The sequence below is a fragment of the Dermochelys coriacea genome, chromosome 8 (assembly GCF_009764565.3).
Source record: "Dermochelys coriacea isolate rDerCor1 chromosome 8, rDerCor1.pri.v4, whole genome shotgun sequence".
Lineage (NCBI taxonomy): Eukaryota > Metazoa > Chordata > Testudines > Dermochelyidae > Dermochelys > Dermochelys coriacea.
In genome coordinates, this window is record NC_050075.1 from 66478946 (window position 1) to 66506667 (window position 27722).

Sequence of the window (27722 nt, forward strand, 5' to 3'; positions counted from 1 at the left end):
CACTGGAAAAACCCAAATCATTTTTCTGGACTAAGTGTAAGACCTCACAAAGGCCTGATAAGAAAAACACCTGCACCACCTTAGATGTATCTGCCTTTCCAAAATGAAAGTACACATTATATAGAATGGAAAGCAGGAAATTCTACAAAACACGCACACAACATCAGTAAGAGTCACCTAGTCATCAGTAAGGCTACTAGCTACCTATTATACATCTTCCTTCCTTTGGATGCAGGCACATTTTTACCAACTTATTTTAAAGCATCTAACCTATTGCAATGATTTAACTACAGCAATGTGCTGAAGTACACACTATTAATGCTGTACTGGAGTGTGCAGTTATTTTTAAAATTGAACAGAAGTCAACACAATATTATTCAACTTTATTTCCACAATTTGCCATCAGTCTGATGCAAAGTGTGGCTCTTCTGTGGCTACGGCAACAGATTTAGGGTAGAATTCAGGATCTTCAGTGTTAAGAAAAGGAACTAATGATTACAATCCATTTAATCCTCTTTCTGTTCTGGACCCAGCCTGACATTTCAGATCACTCATGTTAACTAAGTAGTAGAAATATTTCATAGCTTCTCTGTATTAAAAAAGTTTTATCCTTATGAAGATCTGCCTCCACGCCCTAACCACCTTCAACACCCCTTCCTGGACTGGGAGGGCCACTGTGGAGGGGGCTGCTGCAGCTAAAAGTTGAACAAGCTGTCCATGGGCTCCTTCAGCTCCTCCACCTCCAGCTCGTGGGAACCTGTTTAAGGAGCTCTTGATGAACCCTGAAGTCATATGGTGGTAGTGGGTTGGCAGGACCCGTGACCTCCATGTCTAGGGACGATGAGGAAGAGGCTACTACCGTGGAGGGACCGGTTCTGCCTCTCCTGGGACTGGGGTTGCAGTCTGCATCCAGCACCAGCTGGGGTGGCACAGTGGTTCGCCTCTTGGATACAACCAAAGTGACAGCTGGGAGTAGGATTCTGGCATCGGAGAGAACCAATTGCTGTTACACCAACCACTGCCCCAGTGGCCAACCATCTGCAGAAGGTCTGGCGCCAAAGTCTGATGCGCAAGACTGATGCTGGTGTCTCCTCAGGATGGATTCATCCCTGGCCTCCGAAGAGAACTCCTCCTGCGGGGACCATGGTGGAGCCATTGCCACTTCTGCCTGTCAGCTATGATGGGGGAGCTGGAGACTGGTGCTGTGGAGCCAGTGACATGGGACCGTGGATGTGTGTCACGAAGTGGGGGATCAGTGCTGTGAAGCTGAAGACTAGTGGCATGTCAGAGACCACGGAGGTGGGCCCATGGAGGGTCTCTCTCTAGTGGGGACCACCTTCGACAACTCTGAGGAAGCCGGTTGAGGATCTCAGAGCATGGGCAGCACCAGGAGGGACATCAGGTCCCTTGCTGCCTGCAATGCTTCCCGTGTTGATGGGACTCATAGGCATAGGGTGCCCTGACTGCTCCCAGGAGTCAGCATTGAGTCCCAGACTGGGCTTGTTGTCCTGGGTGGAGTCGCCACTACAGAGCGCAGCTCTGGGGAGGACAAATGGCCCGGCACGGGTATCACCTCATCAATCACTCTCCACCTATCCTCTTTGGCACCGGGGAGCGCCCTCTTTTGGTGCGCAGTTTCTTGTGCCTCTTCCTTGGCACCAAAGACGGTGAATGGTGCCAGGGGAGTGCTCTGTACCCTGGCTGATTGCTCAGTGCAAAATCAGAGCAGCACAACTCCAAGGTCAGTCTAAGTGCTACTTCCAGTAACAGGGCCTTCAAACGAATGTCCCTGTCCTTTTGCGTGCATGTCCTGAAGCCCTGCAGATTTTTACCTGTCCTTAATGTGGGCTTCCCCGAGGCACTTTAAGCAGCTTGAATGGGGGTTGTTCACTGATATGGACTTAACATAGGCAGCAGACAGTCTGAAACCTGGGGACCAGGGCATGCCCCGTCCTTATGTCGTCGTCCCGATATGGGACTTATCTACTTTAACTAACTACAGCTAACAACTAAACTTTTAACTATATACAGAACAACAAAGTCCAAAACCCACTGGAAAGCCTGCAAGGCAAGAAACATTCCTGCAACCATCCCGGGCGATAAGAAGAAACAGAGAGCAGGGGACTAGTAGTGCCCCCTTATACTGGCGCATAAGCACAGGCTCCAGGAGGTAATAGGGCCAGCCTTTAATCACTACCATTAAGGAAAAAACATCCAGCAACTGTGCATGTTACAAACGGACACCTACCCTGAAACTGACATGAACAAGCAGCGGAAGAACCTCAATGTACTTATCATTTCAATATATTCTAAAAGATTAAATAGGAAGGTTTCATTCACAGATTGAAATTAGATCCTAATATTTCTAGTATCAAGAGTCTTACTGATGTTGAGTGTAAATATTGCAGTGACATAAGTTAAAAACATTGAAAAAAAAACCTCACTGAATTCTCTCCAACTCTGCACATATTACAGCACCCAGCACGTTTAGAGTGCTTTTTATATATCAATTTCAAAGTGCTCTACAGATATAGGCATTATCCCCATTTTTGAAATGAGGTAAATGAGGCCTCATGGGGGCAAATTACATGAACACCCAGTTCTTTTGACCCTCAGTGTGATGTACTAGCCCCATCCCATATAACTGAGCAGAATTTTTTCTACATACCGTTCTTGTTGACTTACTTGACATTTTATTAAGATATCAAAGAAGTCATCATCTGATTCTCTGTTGTTGCTGGCCATTAGGTGGCCAAGGACTGACTGACTGTTGTGCTGATTGAGACGAAGCCCAGGTAAATTGCTGAAGTTGGCTCGTTGATCATCTAGGCGGCGGCTCTGTGAGCTTGCAAGTAGATCTAAAAATTCATCAGTGTGTGGTGAGACCATGGAAGTAGAGAAGGCTGAAGGTGGAAGGAGAAAGCAATCAAGTTAGTCTGGAAATGTGTCTTGGAACAGTAAATCTTGTGTGTTATAATAGTTTAAAAAAGACTGACATCAACCCAAACCAGAGGCACATTATTTGGGTAGAGTTTTTCAAAAACAATCAAAAAAATGTACATTTTCTCATTGTTTTAGATGGGGTGGAGGATGCTGCTGCAGCTGTCATTCTGCTCTTCTCCTGGAAACAGCATCTCTGATCATCCATCCTGTTGCTTTGAAACCGGCTCAGCAAGTCAAAGAACCCTTCGTCTCCAGTCATATCAGGACTGTTTTTCTGAAAAGATAGGCAAGAGAGTCAGGGAAACTTTGGGTTATGATAGTCTCCTATTGAACTGTATTGCAGAAGCTGTGGTAGTTTAATCAGTTCATGTTTGATACTTGGATATTGTTTAAGCACATTACAATGGAAGGTGATCAAGTCAACAAATCAAGCCTGCTTGCGGAAGATTTTTTTAAAGCAATTTAAATGTGAGCATTACATGGCAGAGTTAGTAGTCACCAGGAAACTAAAACTGCCAGGTATAAATCAGAGATGTTTCCAGTTGCTGCTCTAGTTCTCATTAACACAAATAACTTGATCAAGGTCAGAGGAGAGAATCTAACTTAATTTTTTTTACTTCACTTCTTTCAAATTAATACGAAATTGAACATATATATATTAATCTTGTGACAAAGCTAGTTCTGTACAGTAACTCCTCGCTTAACATTGTGCCGGTTAGCATCGTTTCATTGCTGATCAATTAGAGAACATGCTCATTTAAAGTTGCGCAATGATCCCTTAACATTGTTTGGCAGCAGCCTACTTTGTCCACTGCTTGCAGAAAGAGCAGCTTGTTGGAGCTAGCTGGTGGGGGCTTGGAACCAGGGTGTTCTGTCAGCCCCACATCAGCTCCCCCAAGTTTCCTCTGTGGCAGCTGCCCAGTAGGCTATCAATTGCCAGGCAGTTCAGCTGTCCCTCCCCCCCACTGCCGTGTGCTGCTCCTGCCCTCTGCCTTGGAGCTGTTCCCAGAAGTCTCCTGCTTTCTGTGCAGCATGGGGGGTGGGAGGTGCTATGTCACAGTGTCTACCTCCCTCCTCCCCGTACCTCCACAGAGCAGGGGTGGGGGAACACACAGAGGGAGCTTGCTGGCAGCAGCTGTCTCAACTTGCTGATCTACTTAAAAAGGTAGTGTACTTACAGTGGGCTTAGTGTACTTAAAGGGGCAATGCACATCTCTCTCTCTCTCTCACCCCCCCATCTCTCTCACACACACCCTGTCTCTGCCATGCTGCATCTCCTCCATTCATGCTGCCTTGTAGAGTGTGAGGCTACATTAACAACAACGTGTTAACCCTTGAGGGCTCAGCTGAGTGCTAGTTCACCATTTAGCAGTAAGGCATTCCCTGGGAAATATCCCACCCTTTTATCACCACCTCAACCAAGCTTCACAATCATTGCTGTGTACAGTATTAAATTGTTTATTTAAAAAACTTTTACTCGTGTGTGTGTGTGTGTGTGTGTGTGTGTATTTAATTTAAAAAAAAAGTTATCTTGTGAAAAAATTTCCCTGGAACCTAATCCCCCCTATTTACATTAATTCTTACGGGGAAACTGGATTTGCTTAACATCATTTCGCTTAAAATAGCATTTTCCAGGAACATAACTACAACGTTAAGCGAGGAGTTACTGTACTTTAATCACTTTTTTCTGATTAAGTAAACAATAAGAACTGAAATTAGCACAAAGAGCACTCATTTGTAATTTAGAAATTTTCACCAAAACAAACAATTAAACCTGTTTAGACTTTAGTTCTCCAAACATACCCTCTGACAGCTTGGAAGTCGATGATCAATAGAATTACTAGCATCCTGCAGAACTTTGGAGGATGTGCCATTTTTGTACTTTTTGCCTTTTAGTCGATTTACAAAGTGCAGCTTTGCTGATGGTTTGGCAACCAGGGGTTTCTGCTTAGCAAGAATGTCACTGTTCCAGTTCTGAATCTAAGAAAACAAGAGTCAGATGAGACAACCTTTCTTTACATATGCTGCTGCCTATCATCTAATTAGCTTCACTCCCCATCAGTGAAGAATCTCTAGGTTATGTTTCCTTTTCAGTAGATGGATGAATAAAATTTAACTGTTAGGTCACATCACCTGACTTGTGACTATGGAGTCCTCTATTATCTCTAACATACAGTAGTGATACTGCACAATAGAAATGAGCTCAAAGTCAGTGAATCAAAGAAAGGACATTCCATTCAGAGAGTGCTGCAAAATACAGATGCCTGCAAAAGTGAGAGAGACAGAGAGACTCAACATATACCCAACCAGTTTTACACTGAGTCCTCCCCTGGGAACACAGAAAGCCCCCAGCAGTAGGGCTTGGAAAAGAATTAAAATCTTTCAATATTGTCAGTGAAATTTAGAACTGTAACTTAAGTTGTAAATTAAAATGCTAGAGCATTTTATTAAGTAAACTTGTCTTTTCCTCAAAGTCAAACCCCTTAACATAAGAAACATAAGAACGGCCATACTGGGTCAGACCAATGGTCCATCTAGCTCAGTAACCTGTCTTCAGACAGGTGCTTCAGAGGGAATGAATAGAAAAGGTACTCATTAAGTGATCCATCCTGTGTTGCCCATTCCCTGCTTCTGGCAAACAGAGGCTAGGGGACACTTCAGTACATGGTTTGCATCCCTGTCCATCCTGGCTAATAGCCATTGATGAACCTATCCTCCATTAACTTATTTTGTTCTTTTTTTTAAACCCTGTTATAGTCTTGGCCTTCACAACATCCTCTGGCAGAGTTTCACAGGTTGATTGTACATTTTGTGAAGAAATATTCCCTTTTTTTTGTTTTAAACCTGCTGCCCGTCAATTTAATTTGGAGACCCCAAGTCCTTGTATTTTGTAAAGCAATTCAGATTTCCCTTTAAACTAGTCTGTTTTTTTAAAGAAACCTACATATAAACTCTCCTCTCCCCTAGTATTTCGAAATTGAGGTTACAGATTGGTATTCCCACATGTCTGGCTTCTAATTAGTTTCACACTTCTAGGTAGAGCCCTGTGCGGATACAAAATTTATATCCGCATCTAATCCACTATCCAAAAAAATAATCTGCGGATATCCGCAAGCCTTTAAAATTTCTATCTGCATCCAGTCACGATCCGCAAAAATGGTCCATGGATGTGGATATTTGTGGATATAAAGCGGATATCCACTGATTTGCAGGGCTCTACTTCTAGAATCTGTGTGAACTGCAAGCGAGGACCTTATTAGATGTGCTGTCAGGGAGTCTTCTGTACTATTGAGCCACAAGCACCTAAAGAACCTGCTCCTCAAGCCAGAATTGGATGCTCTTCTTTATTCCCCCCAGAAGGATGCACTCCTGACAGGGAGACCAGTAACTTTTCTCTTCCTCCTCCATGTGCACATAAACCAGTCCCACTAACACCAAGTTTGACATTGATGTGTTTTTCAGATTAGAGCATCGGCAGTATTATAAGTCACCCAAAATTGTTATGTTCATAAAAACCCTAATAAATCATAATTATATTCAGCAATGCCAGGACCTTGAACAAGGTCCTTTTACACAGCGTAGCAATTCTACATGGTAGATGATTATGAAATGAACAGTTTGATAGTCTGTATCAAACCTTATGGGCTGAATTCATCACATGCAACTCCACTGGCTTCACTGGGATGAATTTAGCTCTGTCTGTGTCAAACTTTGACATTGGGAATCCCCAGCCTGAAATCCTGTCTCCCCAGAAGAACACAGGTGCAGATCAGCAAGAGGACACACTATATTTAATATATATGAATCACAATTTGACACCTGGTTGACAAAACATACCATCTGATTACATTTGCATTAGAAACTAACAGGAAGGATTTCCTACATAGCAATAGGCAGGAAAGCAGTTACTTAGCATGCTTGAAGTGTGCAGGAAGATTTGGCAGACTTTGCTGGCATTTTCCACACACTATCATTAAAAATTCCCAGCCTAGCCCAATGGTCTGGCAAAACAATGACACGACTCAACATATACCCAACCAGTTTTACACTGAGTCCTCCCCTGGGAGCAAAGAAAGCCCCCAGAAGTAGGGCTTGGAAAAGGAATTGGGGATAAGGGAGCAGTTCCAAGTGGTCCAACACAAAAGCAACAACAAAAAAGGAATTAAGTGCTCATTGATTTCATCCTCACATAACAAAATAATACACAAAACACATTTGAATCCCTAACAAATTCTCCTCAAAATGCTTTTCTAAAACAAAAATTCAGTGATAATTACAAATCAATGGTAGCTTCCAAAAGGCACTCAATATTTGTGACATAGGAGCCTTTTAGAGCTTTTTCATAGGGAAGCTATGCAGTTGAATTTTAAAATCAAACTTCTCCATTGTTGCATAGATGCCAGACAGCAGCAGCAGCACGGCTCTGAAAGCAGAGGTGGCTGCCAAAACAGGAGGATATCAGGGACCTAAGTCTGGTTAATGCTGTAAGGCAGACTCCTACTCAGAGATTAATATGCCAGTATTTTTTGCCCTCTTGACAATTATGTATAGCTGCATTAGAAGTTTATAAAGACTAAACAAATATTCTGGTTCTGACAAAGCCATTCATTGGCTGGCACTAACACCTTCTTATTTGTACAGTCTCTTCATGTTGGACATTCTAGCCATATCTTAAGGTCTTTCAGATCCTCTGGTTTAGGCCTTATCTAAACTCCCAAGAGCAGGCTCCTTAGCTGGGCTTTCCCCCACATTATGCCTTTGAAACCTTATCCCTCAACTCCTTCTCTTGAGTTTGTAAGAGTAGTATTTTGAAGGGAGTCCTTTGTTACAGCTATGGTATGATATTTAGATTTGGTTTATTATAAAGGCACCTTGGAAAACTCTCATTACACAGTACCCCAGGCTATACTGTCACATACAGAACCCAAATTTTTAAAAGGTATCACCTAAGCAACAGTTTAAGTGATCAGAGTGGTACAGGATAAAAAACTTCAGCTGGAACTAGCTGAATGTTCAACAGTACATTGTGGGAGATGCAGGTTGGAGGCCAAACTTAGGATCTTGCATATCAGTCCCAGCAGGGACTCTGAGTGCAAGAAGTGACAGACTTCAGCACCATCAGCCGCCCAACATTTAAAGTCCTGGAAGAGATTTAACCCTCTTATCCGCAAAACTAGAGAACAAGTTTGTACTATTGGAGGAGATGGGGATGAATAGCATCCCAGGATGGAGACTGAAGTAAAAGTTCCAAAGTCACATTAAAATCCTTTGGGAAACATGGAGTTATACAAATTTATACAAAATTGTCAACTTAGTTTGAGAGGCAAACAGGTTCATTTTAGATAACTCTTGCCCTGAGGTTAAGGTACATCACTCCTAGTCAGGAGACCTCTGTTCTATTCCCAGCTCTGATAGACTTCCTGTGTGACCTTGCAGTGAACCTTCCAATGCCTCAGCTTTTACATTTCTAAAATATATCTACTTAACATGGATATGAAAGGCTTGATCGTTTGCAAAGTGTTCTGAGAGCCTCAAACAAAACATACTATAAAAATGTGATGCATGAATAAAAATATGGAATTGTTTCTTAGCTGAGGAAAGATTGCTCTACTAATCTCTGGACAGCTTCCCTTTCATTTTATTCTGAATCACTTCTTGACTATGCAGGTAAACTGAAGCTCTTAGGGCAAATACCTACTCCCTACACACTTCTGATGTGTACTGCAGAAAATAAATACTACAACTCTGAGAAAACATCCTCCAGTAAACCATTACATAGGACTGACTTTGCTACCATTGTGCTTTTGACCATGAATACTCTTTGCCACAACTAGTTATTGAATGTCTCTGACTTCTCTAGATTTGTATCTGCTTGACGCTTCCTTTCATTGATCAAGATTTTACTAGCCACTTATAAAGTGATTCGTATACAATTTCTGATGATCTTGCCTTAAAACCCATGCTCCTATCATTTGAATGAAGAATTTATTTGGAATGATCCACGTTAGGCATTTCACAGCACTGGTGCACTGAAAGCTATGAAACATTACTACTACGAAAAATTCTACTACTCAGAACAGAAAGAAAAGAAAGGAAGTTCCAACCTTTTCAGGTGTTAATTTCATAAGTTCCATGTTTTCCATACTGTGACGGCGTCCTACTCTGGATCTTGCACCTTTGGGAAGAGATGAAATAAGACTAAATAAGTTGGTTGCCTATGAAGGGGAAGGATACATTTTCTACATTTCAAAGCTTTGTTGTGGTATATACTATCTAAGGTTTAAGACACGCTAATTCTAAGTTCCAAAATGATGTAATAAAAAATATTAGCATGAAGTAAACATCTGTAGAGTACCCAGGCTGAAAACACTGGTTTTGCACTTCAGAGTTGAAGGCCAATTTTCTTAAAACACAAATATAGACCATCTCCTTGTAATAAGATTCTTTGATTCAGGAATGCTATGCTCTGGCATCAAAATACCACACACTTTCTAAAAAGAATTGGTATTACACTACAAAGTCGCACAAAATCAGCTGAGTTTTGAAGAGGCTACACAACCATGGATGGGAGCCAGGAGAGAAAGATTTGATTAAGGAGCTTAGAGGAAAAGGGACATCAGAAGAGCCCACAATTTTTGTTGTCAGCTCCCCAGTGCCGGTAAGAATGCTATGAAGAAAGGAGGCAAAGCAAAACCTGTAATCTGGTGCATAAAATCAGTCTTATCTCAAATTTAAAGAAGCTGTTACATATTTGCTCTCATTTAAAAAAAAAAATTAGCCACAAAGACAAATGCAAACAATGGACTATAAAGCAAAAATCAAACTGTTTGCATCCTTTCCAGCTCTATTAAGATGCATATATATGTTGCGTTTAATTTTTTTAAAAATGAGATTGTATTAAGCGTTTTTTTCCTCTAATTTGGAAAAAGTCAGGTCCTCAAATGTCTCTCTTTATTAGAAGACTGACATTTTTGGAGGATCTGCATAGCAACATCAGCCTCTCGTCTCCCCTTAAATGAAGTGGTTGGGGAACATTCAGATTTAGACCATTCTACTTGTGGAGAGGAGAGAGACAGGCCTGCAACACAGGCTGTCCAATACCATGATGCAAATCTTCCAAACATACGAAGGTCCCTTTATCATAGCAGAAAGGCCCAATATTCCAAATGGAACAAGCAAATACTTGGATGGGGGGAGGTGGAAGGGGGACAGGGGAATGAGAAACACAAATTCAAAAGCCTCTGTACACAATAAAGGAGCAATCATTTTTTCCTCTCAACTTCAGCTAAAAAATTATGCTGGAAGGAAACACTTACCATTCAAACTATTATCTACAGTATGGATTTCTGACATCACGGAGTTGTTTGTGCTGTAGCTTAGACCAAGCACCATTTGAAGATCTGAGAGGTTAAGTCTAGCTGTTAATTCTCCACTTCTATCCCCTACCTGCAACCAAGTACATTTGAACATATTTATTTGGTTATTATTTATTTCCTCCATTTTCTAAAAATGTAACTATTGGTATCAGTCGCATGCTCTGAGCACCTATCCCATGAATCAAAATCAAACACACAGCAAGCGCGCGCGCGCGTGTGTGTGTGTGTATCTGTATCTACACACACACACACACATACACACACACACTCTCATTTTGCAATTGTGGGCTGAGGTGGCTATATACATCTGAGCCCACAATTGTAAAATGAGAACACACTGCTTATGGATTTAAAGTTTCTGTTCAACATCTTAAAATCTGGTGTGCATTTAGGCAAAGTTGACTGATGCACCAGAGAAAGCGAACAGCATTTCATAAGGTGACAGAAAATAGAAAGTGAAGAATTTGCTATTTTTGCCAATTTTTGTTGATATTTAAGAAAAATCTATGAATGCCATACCTTTTGCTTTCCAAGAATATTACACGATTACTTTGGGTCTATGGCCTTGACACCACCACAGTGGTGACATTTCCATATAGAAAGATTGTTCCTGAATCTTTTTACTAATGCATTAGGTGCAAACATGCACAAAGCCACAACTATTTTTCCTCTTCACACAGATTTACTGGGGCCCCTGTAAACTAATCCTGCCCAGATGACACTACTTTGATACAGATTTTTTATTTTCTTCCTCCAAACACAGTGTGTCATGCAGTCTGGATGTGTGACATGAGAAAGATCTTCAAGAGGAAAAGCCAACAGCCAAGACATAAGAATGCGCAAGTCATACCTCTCTTGAAATTTCTAAATGCTTTTCTGCAAAGTGCATAGCTTGATCATGATTTCCTAATGCTGTGTACGCATTTCCTAAACTCCAGCATGCTCTTCCTTCACCAACTCTGTAATACATTTAAGCAAATATTCAGTTGTAATCCCAGGTGGCCAGAATTTCATGCTGTAACTTCTGGGACAGAATCTGTTGCTGGGCCCAGTAAGCATAGGAAAACTCCCATTTCAAACACCAAAATATTAAGTACATTATAGTCACTACTGAAAGTCGTTTAAACAAGTATTTAAACCATCTATTCAGTGTTCATTTAAAACATTTACTATTTAAATTAGGAATTTTGTGAAGGTGAGATCTTTGATTTTTACTTTACAGAACGGACAAATCCCTCCTTCAGTCTTGTGAACATTATGATTCAAATGACAAGATGCAGATAATGATACAAAGGACCCAAGAGTTTAAAAATGCATAGGGACCACATTTTGTAACCCAGTTCATAAGCATTTTTTGCTTGAATTGCATTCTCTTACCCATTCTTAACACTTGTCTTTCTCTACAAATCAATAAGCATAACATTTAAAAATTACAAAGCAATTTTAGTTGCCCAGAATATTAAAATACAGGTCTTAAAAATTATCTGCATTTAAAAACTATATCATTTTAGCGGACTTGTCCTTTTCTTTCCAATTCATTCATCCCCAGTGAAGGCAAAAAAGTATCTATTGGTATGAGAAGGCTGCAAAATTATAGCAAAGTAAAGATTGAGAGCTGCTGCGTCTTCCCTTACCAACCAACCAAAAAACTGACACAGAGGTGGAAGTCAGTCTAACAGTAATTCCATAAGTCACGGGCTACTCCTCATCTCAATACAACTGCACAAAGCCTACCTTTCATCTCAGGATTCATTAATATGATACCTTTAAGACTACCACTTTTTCCTCTGAAGGGTGTAATCCTATAGCCAATCCATGCTGGGAACTCATTGATTTCAATGCAAGTTCCATATACAGAACAACTATAGGAGACAAAGGGTATCCTATTATCCCTTAAGTTAAATATACAATATTGGCTCCAAAGGACTTACCTATCATTCAGTTCTTGAGCAATTGTAAGGTGCTTCAGATGATAGTCAATTGCTTTTTCATAGTCTTGGAGCAAAGTGTATGTATTTCCAAGACTGTAACAAGCCTGTGCTTCCACAGCTCTATCTTTAAGCTGTCGAGCCAGTTGTAGTGTCTTCCTAAAAGAGTGGATTATTAGCCTCACAAAATCACTATAGGAAAAATTCTGTTTTCAGATCTGTCACTATACCTGTGCAACCCCACTGAAATCAATACAGTTGTCTGGGTAAAATGGTAAAATCCAGCCTTGGTTTTGCAAATTAGCTGCTAATAATCATCCCATAAAAGAATAATTAGTTTTTCCACTTCCCATTTATCTCGAACCTTAAAATGGGGGGAAGGAGGGGAAGTCCCATTGATTTCAATGGGAGGAGGACTGGGCCCTTAAACTGCATATTCTAACTTTAGCCAGCTGCTTCATTACTCGTTATTTAAGCTGATTTTCTTCACTATAAAAAAAAAATCCAGAGTACAGTTTACAAAGTCTGCTGCCAACTTTAGAAAACAGAAACAGCAAATGTTTAATCAACAGGAGTAGGTAGTATTAAGATACTTCTGTAGCTAATCCCTAATGCTCAACAAGGTTACTTGATTGGTCAAACAGTTAACTGAGTCAGCAATGTTCAGGTCAGTTCTGCTCCCTTTTGAAAACATTAGGAGGCCTGGGCTTCACAACTGAAATCTGAACTCATATGTAGCCCATGTACCTAACCTACTGAATGCAGATATTTGAGTTTAATTTTACTGAACTCTGTGCAGCAACTATATTTGCCTTGCTGTGCAAAAGATTAGCAGATAAAAAAGGGATGTTCATGAATAAAGCATGAGTATATAGCCCACTATGCAAGCCTGCCTTTGGCATGTTTCAGTTATTTCCTAATGCACTACCGATCTCAATACAAGTACTTAAAGTCTGTGGATCATCATCCTAGAATTTGGTGGGTATCAAGGCAACACGCTTAGGATACAGGAGAAAGCTAGTAAAAGCATGTCAACAGAAAGCAATACTATGTACTTCTCCTGTACTATGGAGAAGTGCCCCTTTAAATATTCCCTCTCACTAGAAAAGGTAGAGAAGACATAATACAAAAATCCAGACTTTAGGACAGGCTGAACAGTCAGATGACTGGAAAATTAATTTAAAAATTATGGTAAGCACTGCATAATTAATTCTCTCCCAATTTGTGTTGTAAGGATAATTATAAAGCAATATAGCAAATGCTAAGCATTATTATTACTAAACAGCGATAAAGACTTGCCTACTTTGATTATGTAAAAAAGGATTGGTACTATGTTTATATATAAGAAATAAATTAACTAACTTGTAGTATTCAGAAGCTGATTCAAATTCGCCCAAGAATATATAGGCATTTCCAAGATTGCTGTATGCTCTTCTTTCAGCAGCTCTATCACCAAATTCTTTTGCAATTAGGAGACGCTGAAAAACACAGAATCTTATTGATATACTCAGTTAATGTACTTCACAAAATGTATCTGCAAGAACACGTTTATAGGGCTTTACCACTTCATATCAACATTTGTTTGTTCTTCAAGCAAACAACTCTTGAAAAGATTGTATAAGTGCTTGAATCCGTACTATTAAGTATCAATGAAGCATGGTAAGTTAGCATTTTAAAAGCCTACAGAGACAATACATGCATACAAAGGATCAATCAACAGCTGAAAAATGTTCTGCTAAAGTAAACAAAATTCCATAGAAGTACAGTCTTGTACCTGTTCATGGGCTATAACAGCATTCCTGAAGTTGCCTAGAAGGTAATGTGTATTCCCCAGATTTCCATACGCCCGTCCCTGGGCGGCTCTATCACCCAACTCTGTCACTATTGTCAAGTTTTCCCTGATGAGGGGGAAAGAAAAAAAAATAAAAAGAGAGACCTAATAAGTTGTTCATAGGAAACTACAAGCCATAAAATAATTGATCTTCCCATTACTACAAAGGAAAAGATTATTTTCCCTTTACTGGCTGACTTAGTGGCCTTGACGTAGCACTAAGCATTACCTAGTCTGATACCAGCAGATACTAGACTGTTTTATCCTCTGCAGGCTGGTGGGCTCAGCTCTTGGAACAGGGGAAGATCATCTGCTCAGAACCTGCTAGCCAGTCTCAAAGTACATCCATTCTCCTGTGACAGTTGTGGCGTTTCCAGCACAAAGTGGGTAGAGGTTACTTAAGGAAAAAGACCAAATGTCACCTCAGATCCGCTGATGCACAGGTCTTCTTTTCATCTCTTACCCTGGTTTCTGAGCAGATGGCAGGGCCCCAAGATGTTGGACTGACTTATCACAGGTAAAAACAACAAGAAGTCCTTGTGGCACCTTAGAAACTAACAAATTTATTTAGGCATAAGCTTTTGTGGGATATAACCCACTTCATCAGATGCATGGAGTGGAAAATACAGTAAGCAGGTATCAATATACAGCACATGAAAAGATCGGAGTTGCCTTACCAAGTGGGGGGGCAGTGTTAACGGCGCTAATTCAATTAGGGTGGATGTAGCCCATTCCCAACAATTGACAAGAAGGGGTAAGTATCAACAGAGGGCTTGTTAGCACTACAAAAAGTAATTTCCCCCGTTGATATTCACCCCTCTTGTCAACCGTTGGGAATGGGCTACATCCACCCTAACTGAATTGGCCTCATTAGCACTGACCTGCCATTTGGTACGGCAACTTCCATCTTTTCATGGGCTGTATATTTATACCTACTTACTGTATTTTCCACTCCATGCATCTAATGAGGAGGCTTATATCCCACAAAAGCTTATGCCCAAATAAATTTGTTAGTCTCTAAGGTGCCACAAGGCCTCCTCGTTGTTTTTACTGATACAGACTAAAACACGGCTATCCCTCTGAAACTTGTAACAGGTAGAGATAGATAACAGTTGTATGGTATTACAGAGAAGCAAATAGCAGGAATGAAACCAAAGCCATCCTATAAAAAATCCCCAGGTATGACTCCTTTCATGTTTTATTAACTTATCCCAAATGCCAACATATTGTTGCTGGTATCATTAACTGGTGCTACTCTATATATTAGTTCACAACACTGAAGGTCTCTTAATATTTTAAACTATTTATATGCTCCTTGAGCTAGTGATTCTTCTCTTTTCAGTCATAGCCTTTTGAAATCATTACTTACTCATAATAATCTGCAGCTTTTTGTAATGCAGCCTTTACTTCATCTGGAAGTTCCCCTGGATCATGAGTCCCAGCACAGGCTACATTTTTCCCTTTGGAGTGATACACATTTCCAAGATTATAAAGTGCTCTTGCTTCTCCAACCTAGAACACAATATCAGTATGTTAGAAAGGTTCCGAAATCCTGTGCAGCTCTGTGCTGTATCAACTATTAGAACCATCAGCCAGAGAAAGCAAATTTCTCTGCTATTAATGGGGAGCTATGATCATTTTGGAGAGTTACACCCCCAGAGCATCCCAACAAAGCAATTGTGCTTGTGCCTCTGGTGCTTCCACCTGTAATATCCTAAGTAGGAGAACTCAAACTTGCGGGTATCTTCATAATGTAAATTACATGACAAGCCACTCAAGACCACTATACAAAGACTCATCAGTATGTGTTAGTACTTCTATAGTTATTGTTCTATAAAATTACAGCCAGATTGACAGTAACTGAATGTTCACCATTCTTACCTTGTCATTAAGCTCTCTGGAAATATCTAGGTGCCTTTGACAACAAACAATAGCATCTTCAAAATTCCCAAGCACCTTTAAGGTGTTTCCCAAATTACCACTAGCTTTAGCTTCCCCTAGTTGATCTCCAATGGTCCTGAAATTAAAAGAATACAATAATCCAGTAAATCCTGTACATTTGCAATAGATATATGTTCAATGAGCTGTAAACAGAATTACATGGAAGGTATTTCTCTTCATAAGATCTACACTAGTATAAAGTGCACATTTCGTTCACAATTTGTAAGGTTATATGTTTATTTTACTTTTATAAATAAATTATATGCACATACACAGCTCAATTGTAGAATTTAGCTTTGCAGAAACTGGGGACATTTTATTAGAACTGCTATTTACTGCTTTTGTGTATGGTGTGACACTGCAACCCATGTTCTTCATAGTGATATTAGTAGGATATAATTATATCATAATTATGATGCATTTTATGCAAGATAAGGCATGTGAGGTATCACTGGAAAGGTTATGGTTGCTGAATACGATTATCCTATTTGTATGCATGTATCATTTTTGTATCCAAAGTTATGAATATTGACTATTTATCTATTTCAAAGGTAGCTATTCCTGTGCAATGCCCACAGGCAAAATGCTCTCAGTCTAGATCAGGGGTGGCCAACCTGAGCCTGAAAAAGAGCCAAAGTTTACCAATGTACATTGCCAAAGAGCCACAGTAATAAGTCAGCAGCCTCCCATATGCTTCCCCCACCACTCCCAGCGCCTCCCACCCACCAGCAGCCCCGCTGATCAGTGCCTCCCTTTCCCTCCCGATCAGCTGTTTTGTAGCATGCAGGAGGCTCTGGGGGGAGGGGGAAGGGTACAGCAGGCTCAGGGGAGGAGGGCGGGAAGGGGTGGAGTGGAGGTAGGGCCTGTGGCAGAGCCAGGGGTTGAACAGTGAGCATCTCCTGGCTCATTGGAAAATTGGCGCCTGTAGCTCCAGCCCCGGAGTTGGTGCCTGTACAAGGAGCTGCATATTCACTTCTGAAGAGCTGCCTGTGGCTCCAGAGCCAAAGGTTGGCCATCCCTGGTCTAGACGGCTGGCTGGGAAGGGCCCATTCAGGTTAATGAGCCATTCAGAAGAAACAATAGGATTTAGGAGAAGCTCGTCTCCCACCTGGTGAGCCTTCCTGTGAACCGGCCAAAAAGACAGTGGGGGATAGCTGCTGTGACTCTACAGGGACATGTGACCAGATCACCTGGTGCTGGACTCCATCTTGGAATTTCAGTGTTTTTCCCCATTGACTGGCGTGGGAACCAAGCTTTGAAACACAGGATTCCCACCATATGTAAAAGCTATATAAGGCAGGGGAGTGACATCATCGAGGTTCTTCACTGATTCCCCACTCAAGAAGACTCCTGGAAACACTTGAGACACAAAGACTGAACTTGCAGAAGTGCTGGACCCAGGCTATAGAGATTTTTAGCCTGTGAATGGAACACCTGGGGATTCCAAGCTGTAAGCAAGTTCAGCTTGCCTCTTAAAAACCTGCAGCCTGCTTGTATCATCACTTAGGGCGAGAATCTGCTAGTCATATCCAATCTATTTAGTGTATTAAGCTTAGTTTGCGGATTTTGACAGGTTTCAGAGTAGCAGCCATGTTAGTCTGTATTCGTAAAAAGAAAAGGAGTACTTGTGGCACGTTAGAGACTAACAAATTTATTAGAGCATAAGCTTTCGTGAGCTACAGCTCACTTCATCGGATGCATTCCGATGAAGTGAGCTGTAGCTCACAAAAGCTTATGCTCTAATAAATTTGTTAGTCTCTAAGTTGCCATAAGTACTCCTTTTCTTTTTGCGGATTTTGTTTATTTGCTACGTAATCTGCTTTGATCTATTTGCTATCCCTTATAATCAATTAAAAAAAATCTTTTTTTTTTTTTTTTAACTTTATCTAATCCAGGGTGTGAGAATCATAACTTGGGGTGAAAGGCTGTTGCATATTCCTCTCCACACTGTGGGAGAGGGTGAATTTTATGAGCTTACGCTATACCATTCCCTGTGCAGCACAAAATGGAATAATTCTGGGTTTACACTCCAGAGGGGGTGTCTGCCTGAGGAGCTGGTAGGTACCCTAGTTGGAGCCTTCCTATGCAGGGGCTGGTCAGAGAGCCTGCCTGCCTTTAATTGCAGCTGGATGTGTATGTATGGTTGTGAAAGAGCAGGCTAGGGAGGACTTTGCAGCTTGTCACAGCAGTACAGTGTAAAAGGAAGCCCAGGCTTGTGGGTCAGGGGGGCACATTGATAACCCAGTTCCTGTTGGCACCCTGGGGGGAACCAGTCACATGCGCCACAGCTTACTTATTAGTAAGTTACACCAAAAAACCCAGAACCCTGGAAGATAACTTTGATAGTACTCCAAAGAAAGAGGGGAAAAAAGTCAATGCAAGAAGCTATTTTTCTTCTGGAAATGTGAAATCTCTGGCTTGAATCTACAATTGTTGTCTGCTGTAATTTGTCTTGTGGAGGGAGACAAGGATGAAATCAATACAAATTAATGTGTCAATTCTAGATACCTTTATTATGCAAAGTTGACAATGAATAGGTAGGTGTCACAACTTGTAATAGCACTATGTTCACACCTTCCCCGGAACCTAAATTAAGGTAGAACATTTGTCTTCATGAGGGAGGAAAAATTTCAAATGCAACATAATTATCCAGACCTCCTGCACTTAAGGTATAATTTTTTTCTCACTGTTGTATCGGAACAGCTTCTTTAGATTACACTGCTGAAAACTTAAAATTTAAACATGGAAGTCTGAAAACTAGAAGGGATTGGAAGAAAGAATCAAATATATGTAATAAAAAGCTTAAAACGTTAAAAGATAGCTGTAGAACCACCACATGAAATGTACATACTTTATTAATTTTAAAGAGAAATATACTAGTGAGTTGTATCTATTAAACAATAATGGCAGCTTAATTTTTGGAGAGCCAGGTAGAGTTAGCTTTAGAAACAGGAAAGGGTGAAGAACTGATGGATTTAAAGAGAAAACCATCACAAATCTAGCAACCCTACATTTCCCCAGTAAAGTGATACCCAAATTATTTGCCAGAATACTGACCACCACCCAATCTCCCACCACTAATACATCAATGTCTCTAACAAGCATTAACAATGAATGTTTCACTGAACAAACCACTGCTCATCTTCACAAGAAGAAAACAGAGATTGAGGATGTACCTAATGGAATACAAAATTACCTTGCAAGGGTTAAATCATGGTGGTGGTATTCCAGAGCTTTTGCATATTCATGCAGGTAGAAATAAGCATTGCCTAGCTGACTGTAAATAGCACTCAGTGTTTTTAGATCTTCTGTTCCAACCTGAACTGCAGCTTCAAAAAAAGACACGCCAGCTCGACAATCTCCTGCTTTACACAGTCGCTCGCCTTCCAAGGCCAGCTCCAGACAGGAAGCTTCCATTCTGCACAATTTGAGGGGGAAAAAGGTAAATGTTCAGTCTAAATGTAGTTCTTTCCATAAGAGCCTGAATTCTGAAGATATTTATGCACAGGAAGTTTCTCTGAATACTAGAAACCTACAAATACTCATTAAAAATGCTCTACGTTTGTTTGGAACAAGGTTTCCTTATCACAAAGCAAGCATTAAGTTTACTGCTATTACATTATATAAACTGGTGCTGGTAATGAATATAGAATGTTCTACACAAAGTCAGGAAAGAAAAATCCTCTCTCAATATCTAAAACCAAAAATTTGGATATTGGGCTGTCTCAGCCAATCAGGGCCGTCCTTAGGATTTATGGGCCCTACGCAGTATTATTAAACTGGCGCCCCTATGCCCTATGGCAGCCCAGGCTTGCAGTCCAGGGCGGGGGACGGACGAGGCAGGAAAGGAGACTGATGCCCTCCCAGCCTCACAGCAGCGGAGACACTCAGTTCTCCGCAGAAACCCCTGCACCCTCTCCCTGACGCAGAATGGGCGGTGCTGGCGCATTTGGCTCTGTGAATATGGCCCATGCCTAAGGAGACTGCAGTGCACACTGGGTGTGCAGGAGCCAACCCGCTCTTACCTGATGTCACGGGCAGTGGGTGAAGCTGCTGCTTGGGGAGGCTAGCGTACACCTGCTCCGTCCCAGGCCCCGTCCCACTCCACCCAGGGCCCTCCGTCTCCCCACTGTCTCCTTCCTCTCTTCCCTCCCACACCTTGCTCACCCCCTTCCAGCCAAATCCCTGAACTAAAATGAAACAAATGACATTTGGAAAAAAAAAAAAAACACTTCTGCAATTTTTCTAAAGAAAATGAAGCATGTCTTCCATTGCATGCCAGATGGTGAAGACTGGATATGCAGAAGGTACCTAATTAAAAGCACTAAACTGGGAAATAAAAAACGTCAGTCACAGGTTTTTTGATATGCCCTGAAGTTTGTCAGAGATTTATTTGCAAAAACTTTGTAGGAAGGGCGAGTCAGCTGTCTTACTAAGTACAACGTTAAGTATTATGGAATACATGATGCAGCTCTTCTCTGTTTTACATTTTCTTAATCAGTATTTCTAAGCTGATTTTACATTTTAAATGTACTCTTAAGCCTTCATAAAGTTATCATTCCAGATTAATACATATTTAACTCACTGAAACAAAGATGTTATATTAAATTAATCAGTCAGAGGTTTAATGTGTTTATAACAATGTTCACTGCTTTTAGAAAAAGGGAACCCTAATTTACTTTCTGTGACCTCCATAACAACAGACATGTTTATGAAATTTCGCAGATTTTGAAAAATATGTTTCCAAAGATTTTAGGCATAAAAAAGGATTTTATATCTTACTAGATACTGATTTTGCTGGAGGGTTCTCTTAAAACTAGTTCATCAGCTAGTCAGAAGTAAAGAAAGGGAAACACTTTGTCCAGCTATCTGGAAGGAAAGGGGTGTTGTCCCTTTAAGGGCTCTCTTCAATGGGAGAAAGGGATGGACAGAAAGGACAGGGAGACTTTGGAAGCAAGTTTTTTGTACTATAGTAATTAAAATTAAAATGTGTATTTTAGATAAGGGTGGTCTTTTGAAGGATTTCTTTAAAAAACTATTTCTGAAGAGCCAAGCATTTAAGGCTAAAGATGTTTGTGCATCTAAAAATCTATGCAAGGATTTTTTAGAGATGTGATTTTATAATCTTCACCAACTCACTAATGAAATATTTTTAAATAAAATTTTAAACTAAGGTCCTGTAGACTAACATGTTCTGAGTAAATATTACAGTAATACACAACTGTTTTTGTCAGTAAATTCAGAAACTAACAGTATATACCTGGGGGTTGACAAATGCCTGTTAAATGGCTTCATTACCACTTGAAGAAAAGGAGTACTTGTGGCACCTTAGAGACTAACAAATTTGAGCATAAGCTTTCGTGAGTGAAGTGAGCTGTAGCTCACAAAAGCTTATGCTCAAATAAATTTATTAGTCTCTAAGGTGCCACAAGTACTCCTTTTCTTTTTGCGAATACAGACTAACATGGCTGCTACTCTGAAATCTATTACCACTTGAGTGGCTCTTTAACAGTTTCAATGTTGTGCTAATAGGTCTGGCAGGCTGGAAGGCTTTTTCACTTTTAAAGTTACTAGATCTCCTCTGGAGTAAGAGTTACCAGGCTGCAGCAGTCAGCTGTGGGAGCCTGCAGGAAGGGTCAGAACAGAGATAGGAAGAGCCGGGCGCATGGACACTAAGAACCAGTGGTGTCCCAAATTTTCAGATGCCCTACACAGCCACGTATGCCTATGGCCCTGCAGCCAATTACTAGGAAAAATTTTGTCAGGTTTTAGCAGATAAACCAAACCTAAACACTACAGTGCAGTCTGAGCAACTACTACAATTTTGAAATTTGTAAGACCAAACCTTGGAGGTCTTACCCAGGCAAGTTTTCATGAAGGTCAAATGGGATTTTGCCTTAGTAACAACTGAGAAAAAACAAAGATCAGAATTCAGCCCATTCGAGAGCGCGCTCTCTCAACACTATTCTTGTTCTTAGTCTCTCATTATCATTCCAACAAGGAAACCATGCAGCATTCAAGAACAAAACTGAAAACTTTCCTATGAAACGTCCTATTTCTCTCAGAAGAATACAATAGATGAGGCAAGGTGTTTTCTCTTCTCATTTATGCCTCCTGCCACTACTATAGCACAAACAAACAAGTCCCTCTTTAGAGCTCAGAAGTCTAAGTTTGCTTAGAAAATGTAACAATTTGAAGGGAAGAGAAGCGGATTTGTTCAACATGGAATAAGGATTTTTAAAAATATCCTGATTATGCTGAAACTTATTTCCACATCAATATTGCTACCATGCAGAATGTGCTGTTAAGAGATAAAGAAGTGTTAGCTTTTTTTATACAGACTGATTTTCCAGAGATTTATTATATTTTGGCCTTATATAAAACCTTAAGGACTATGAAATGCTTTACAAAGGGTATAAAAGTTCCAATATTTAGGTGAGCTAAAAAATTCTACAGTACTGTCAAAATTATCAGCTGACATTTGGTTTGGACAAAATATAAACTGATGGTTTCAATTTTAATAGATTTATGGTTTACAGTAGCTAAGAAATTAAAAAGGATCCAGTTTAACATGTGCTCATCTAAATGTATGCTAGTAGTTAGTCAGTGGAACTACAATAACTTCTCCAGCTGAGGTTCTGCCCCAAAAAGATCATATTTTTAATTTTAAAGTTAGATACCATAATTGCCTGCAAAATGTCATGACTTTTTTTTTAAAACAGCTAACAGAGAAACATTTAAATTAACTATTGAACAAGTACATTCACTACTTTTTCTAATGTTTTAGGTACAATATTTTCCTACTCACTTCAATGGTACTTACCATTAGATAGCCTTGTAATGTCAATACAACTCTATGGAAACTACACGGTACTGTAAAGAACAAAGTGAATCAACTACCCGACAAACTGAGACAACAACAGTATGTATTACGAAAGCTTATGCTCTAATAAATTTGTTAGTCTCTAAGGTGCCACAAGTACTCCTTTTCTTTTTAATTAAGGTTGTTTTACTCAGAAGAAGCAATCAGATACTTGGAAGATGTTTCACTAACGTGAGCCAAGAATGTGAATAGTTACAGATATTTTCTGCATTGTTTACAATATAGCACTGCTATCAATTTATAAAGTAGTACAAAGCAAAGTTGCAACAAGAGTACATTTTGAGCTTAGGCCATGCACAAAGCAGCTTTGTTAGGAGAGCTGCAATAATCAAAAATGCCCTCCTTGTGCATTCAATCTTATAAACAGGTAATACTGCTGAATTGTTAGTAATTACATATTAACATTTTCCACTGTTCCTCAAAAGACCCATACCTAAACAAGAACATCAGGATTCTCAATCTAAAGTAGTATAACCACATTATTTTCAAAAGTATAGACATTTATATAAGCATTAAAAAAGGTAATATGCTAATAAATTCCAAAAATAAAATAGAATTCCATACTTTGGAAAAAAAATCTGACAAACTGAAGTCTTATTCTGGAAAACCACTCACTAAAATATACCCATAACTTCTAAAAATTGTTCTTTAACTTGGTTTACAAAGTAGATACAACAGCTACTCAATACCAAACTGCCTTTCATCCCCAAAACTATCTTTCAGAATCTAATAATTGCTTATTCTCAGCATAACATTTTCTATTATTAGTGTTCCTTTCCATCACTAAGACAACCAGCTGTAACTCTTCATCCGATGTTCTCTATTTTTTATTAATTATTCTGCACAACTGCAACATCATGCATTTCTAGGCTAAACGGAAAACTCTTTGGCCTCTGAATTATTTAAAAAAGGAGTATTTGTGGCACCTTAGAGACTAACAAATTTATTTGAGCATAAGCTTTCATGAGCTACAGCTCACTTCAAAGCTTATGCTCAAATAAATTTGCTCGTCTCTAAGGTGCCACAAGTACTCCTTTTCTTTTTGCAAATACAGACTAACATGGCTGCTGCTCTGAAACCTGAATTATTTAAAGTTTTTATTGGGTAGGACACTGACCTAATTAAAATGACAAAATTAGATCTGAGGAAATTAGTACACAGTACTATAAAAGCTCAAAAATATTAGATAACATTTCACCTAAACTAGGAGGAGGAGAGTTTAAGCATGGAAATTGCATAGAGCAGCTAGTACAGTTTATTATATGTTCACACCCTAGTGACGTAGAAAACATTTAACACTCAGGCAAACCACTAGTACAATGAGAATACAATGTCAAAACACTGAAAAGCAAAATCACTAACATTGGCAATTAAAAATATCCCCCAACACCAACAGCTATTTCATTGGCAATACTAAAGTGGAGATAGATATCTAGGCAAAACACTGAGCTGAAAAACAGTTAATGTAACTTTTAGATTATGAAACACTGATTAAGGAGTTAGTAGGTAACAAAACATTTTATAAAATCGGAGCAGGAACAAAGTATTTTGAAAGCTCCACTGGATTGCTTTTCAGGAGAACCAGAGTAGTGTAGGCCATAAGTAAAATGAGTTAACAAAATTGTACTGTACCTGGTAGTCTTTGACATTCCACAACTTAAGCAGAATGACATAATAGACATTCTTAACTTTTTTAATTAAATACAACCTATGCCTGGTAGTCGGCAAAGATGATGAAGAAAAAAGATATGTCAACCATGGAGTTCTCCCCAGGCCCAACTTTCCAGACTGGATATCCATAACCCACAGTTCGTTTATGTTTTGAGAAGTTGAAGAACTGCTATTTGTTCCACAGAGCCATCTTCTTTCATTTTATTGTACATAATCAGAAATGATTATGTACAGTATGTCATTCCATCAGCAACAAAAGATTTAAGATTTAACACACTTCACTGGGTAATCTTAACTAATCCTATCCCAAGAGGTTCTCTCCGGGCACCTCATGTTAACTGACACATCCAATTAACTTGATGTGTAGAAAATATGGTGCTCCTCAGTACTAAGACTTAGAATGTCACACAATCACCTACATTTCTTTAGATTTTAGCTTGCAATGGTCTTTGTACTAGAGTTTCATATTCTTGAGAAATAAGCTATGTGTACTGCTCGACTTCAGTTCTATAAACTGAAATCTAGCTATCACTACTATCTATATCACAGTAAATGAACATTTAGCTTGGATACTGTGATGTATTCAGGAACTATGCATTAAAGCCACAGAAAAAGGCACAAAGAGGCCTGAGGCATACAAGGGAGATAATTTAAGAAAATTGATATAAAACATTTAAAATATATTTTTTTCTCTGACGTCATACATCCAAGTAGTTTTACACTACACAGGTTCCTTAGCAAATAAAATATTGTTTGATGAAACATCACTTCATCAAGAAACAAAATACAAAACTTTTGACTTTTTTTAGTATGTACCAAGTGAAAGATAAAACGGTTATTAACCTTTGCATAAGGGTTGTTCTTTGAGATGTGTTGCACATGTCCATTCCACTGTAGATGCATGTGTGCCCTGAGTACAGTTGCTGGAAATTTTTCTTTTAGTGGTACTGTCAAGTCAGTGCTGACACGCTACTCTTGGACATCACCAAGTAAGAGCATCTCAAATGGGGTCTTGGCATCAGGGGGAATCTCCACAGGTTCCGAAAGGGCCACTGCATTGGAATAGGTAAGTGACCACTAGGCCAAGTGCACCATAGTACTCCTGTGCCAGGAACCATGGCGGGGTAGGGATGCGTGGAGGCGTGGCAGAGTCTACTCCTCGGATGAGAAGAATACAACTCAATTTCTGACTCCGAAAACAAGCTTTCTTCTTGGGACCGTGGAGGTGAGACTCCCACTGGTGTTGGAGATTACTGCTGGGGTGGGGAGGCGTACATCAGGGCCAGCTCTCAACGGTACTATGGGGCCCAGAACCGGATGGCAGCTGGGTACTACGTGTTCCCTCCTGCTCGCAGGCCCCAGCACTGCCGACACTTGTACTGCCAGCGACAGCAGTACCAAGAGGGCCACCAGGTCTCTGGCCACAACGAATACCTCCAGAGTGGATAGAACCACAACAATGCTGACGCCACAATGTGCCTCCAGTGCAAACGGTTCAGCACTGCCTGCATAGGGGGTTGAAGTCAACGGTGCCACTTGCAATGCCGAGGCAGATGAGTGGCCTGACTTAGTTGCACTGCACGCTGCTCCCCATTCTTGGACTTCTTTGGTGTTGGGGAATGACCCATCTCGGTCAGCTGCTCCTTGTATCTCTTTCTCGGCATTGAGGATGGCGAATGGTGCCAGGACTCCAATACAGTGGGAGGAGCGCTGTGCGGCAAAGCTGATGTGCTCAGTGCTGATTCCAACCAGCTTGGCTCAGAGGAAGGTCTGAGCACCGTTTTCATCAACAGAAACTTTAACCTGGCCTCCAAATCTTTCTTCATATGAAATTTAAACTTACTGTAGATCCGACAGTGATCCCTGATGTGATCCTCATCAAAGCACTTTAGACAGCTAGAGTGCAGGTCACTCAAAAGGCATAGCCTTGTTGCAGGAGGCACAAGGCTTGAATCCTGGTTACCGAGGCATGCCTCGGCACCAGGAACGGACAAAACTCTGATAACTGATGGAGAAGCACCAATTATGCTATCTAAACTAAAAAACTGTTACTAACCTTTTCGTAGCTGTTCTTCGAGATGTGTTGCACATGTTCATTCTGCTGTAGGTGTGTGTGCACCCCGTGCACTGCTGCTGGAAATTTTTCCCCTAGTGGTATCCATCAGGTCAGCTCTGGAGCCCCCTGGTGCTACATGCTCACAGCGCCAGTATAAGGGGCCATGCTGAGCCTGCACTCCTCATTTTCTTCTTACTGACCTCTAAAAGAGTGGGGCCGTCAGATGGGTCTTGGAATGGACGTGTGCAACACATCTCAAACAACAACAGTTACAGAAATCAGAGTAGCAGCCGTGTTAGTCTGTATTCGCAAAAAGAAAAGGAGTACTTGTGGCACCTTAGAGACTAACAAATTTATTAGAGCATAAGCTTTCGTGAGCTACAGCTTATGCTCAAATAAATTTGTTAGTCTCTAAGGTGCCACAAGTACTCCTTTTCTAGTTACAGAAATGTTAGTTAACCGTTCTTTTTGTTAGAGTGTTTGCCCATGTCCATTTCATTGTAGGTGACTCTCAAGCAGTTGCATTGGAGGCAGGCTCAGAGATCAAGGACAAGCTAACTGTAGTACTGCGCGGCCAAAGTGTGAATCATCTCTGGCCTGCTGAGCGATGGCATAATGCGTTAAGAATGTGTGTACCGAAGACCAGGTGGTGGCTCAACAGATGTCTTGAATAGGAACTTGACACGGAAAAGGCTGAACAGGCCTGAACAGGCCTGAGATCTTGTGGAATGAGAGGTCAGGTTTGGTGGAGGGGAAGTCCCTGCCACGTCATAACACGCTCGGATCATGATGTGATCCAAGAAAAATCCTCTGTGCAGATACAGGGAGGCCTTTCATCCTTTCTGCTATTACTATGAAGAGTTGAGGCAATCTACAGAATAGCTTAGTCCTTTCAACATAGAATGCCAAAGTGCACCTCGTCCAAAGATTGCAGGCACTGCTCTTCTCTGTTCACATGAGCCGCAGGGTAAAAGACTGGGAAAAAGATCGGCTGTTTACAGTAGAACTGGGACACCACTTTCAGAAGAAATTTTGGATGTGGATGTAGCTGGATCTTATTTTTAAATGGAAGCTCTGCAGTGAGGGTCCGAAT

At 40.5% G+C, this 27722-nt stretch overlaps 1 protein-coding gene across 6 annotated transcripts in view; it reads right to left on the reverse strand.

Annotated features, from left to right (window-relative positions):
- The window catches only part of GPSM2 (G protein signaling modulator 2), a 58657-nt gene that overhangs the window by 2106 nt on the left and 28829 nt on the right, over positions 1 to 27722 (reverse strand). For 5 of the 6 annotated variants that reach the window (XM_038414228.1, XM_038414226.1, XM_038414225.1 and 2 more), the window contains 12 exons: positions 19216 to 19437; positions 15960 to 16095; positions 15448 to 15590; positions 14022 to 14145; positions 13610 to 13725; positions 12251 to 12406; positions 11170 to 11278; positions 10260 to 10389; positions 9048 to 9118; positions 4747 to 4923; positions 3061 to 3217; positions 2686 to 2903 (listed from right to left, as the gene is read on the reverse strand). In XM_038414228.1, the coding sequence (XP_038270156.1) occupies positions 2686 to 2903; positions 3061 to 3217; positions 4747 to 4923; positions 9048 to 9118; positions 10260 to 10389; positions 11170 to 11278; positions 12251 to 12406; positions 13610 to 13725; positions 14022 to 14145; positions 15448 to 15590; positions 15960 to 16095; positions 19216 to 19437 (1759 nt within the window). The remainder of the gene's footprint in view (positions 1 to 2685; positions 2904 to 3060; positions 3218 to 4746; positions 4924 to 9047; positions 9119 to 10259; positions 10390 to 11169; positions 11279 to 12250; positions 12407 to 13609; positions 13726 to 14021; positions 14146 to 15447; positions 15591 to 15959; positions 16096 to 19215; positions 19438 to 27722) is intronic. The other variant, XM_043491330.1, reaches the window with a different exon arrangement.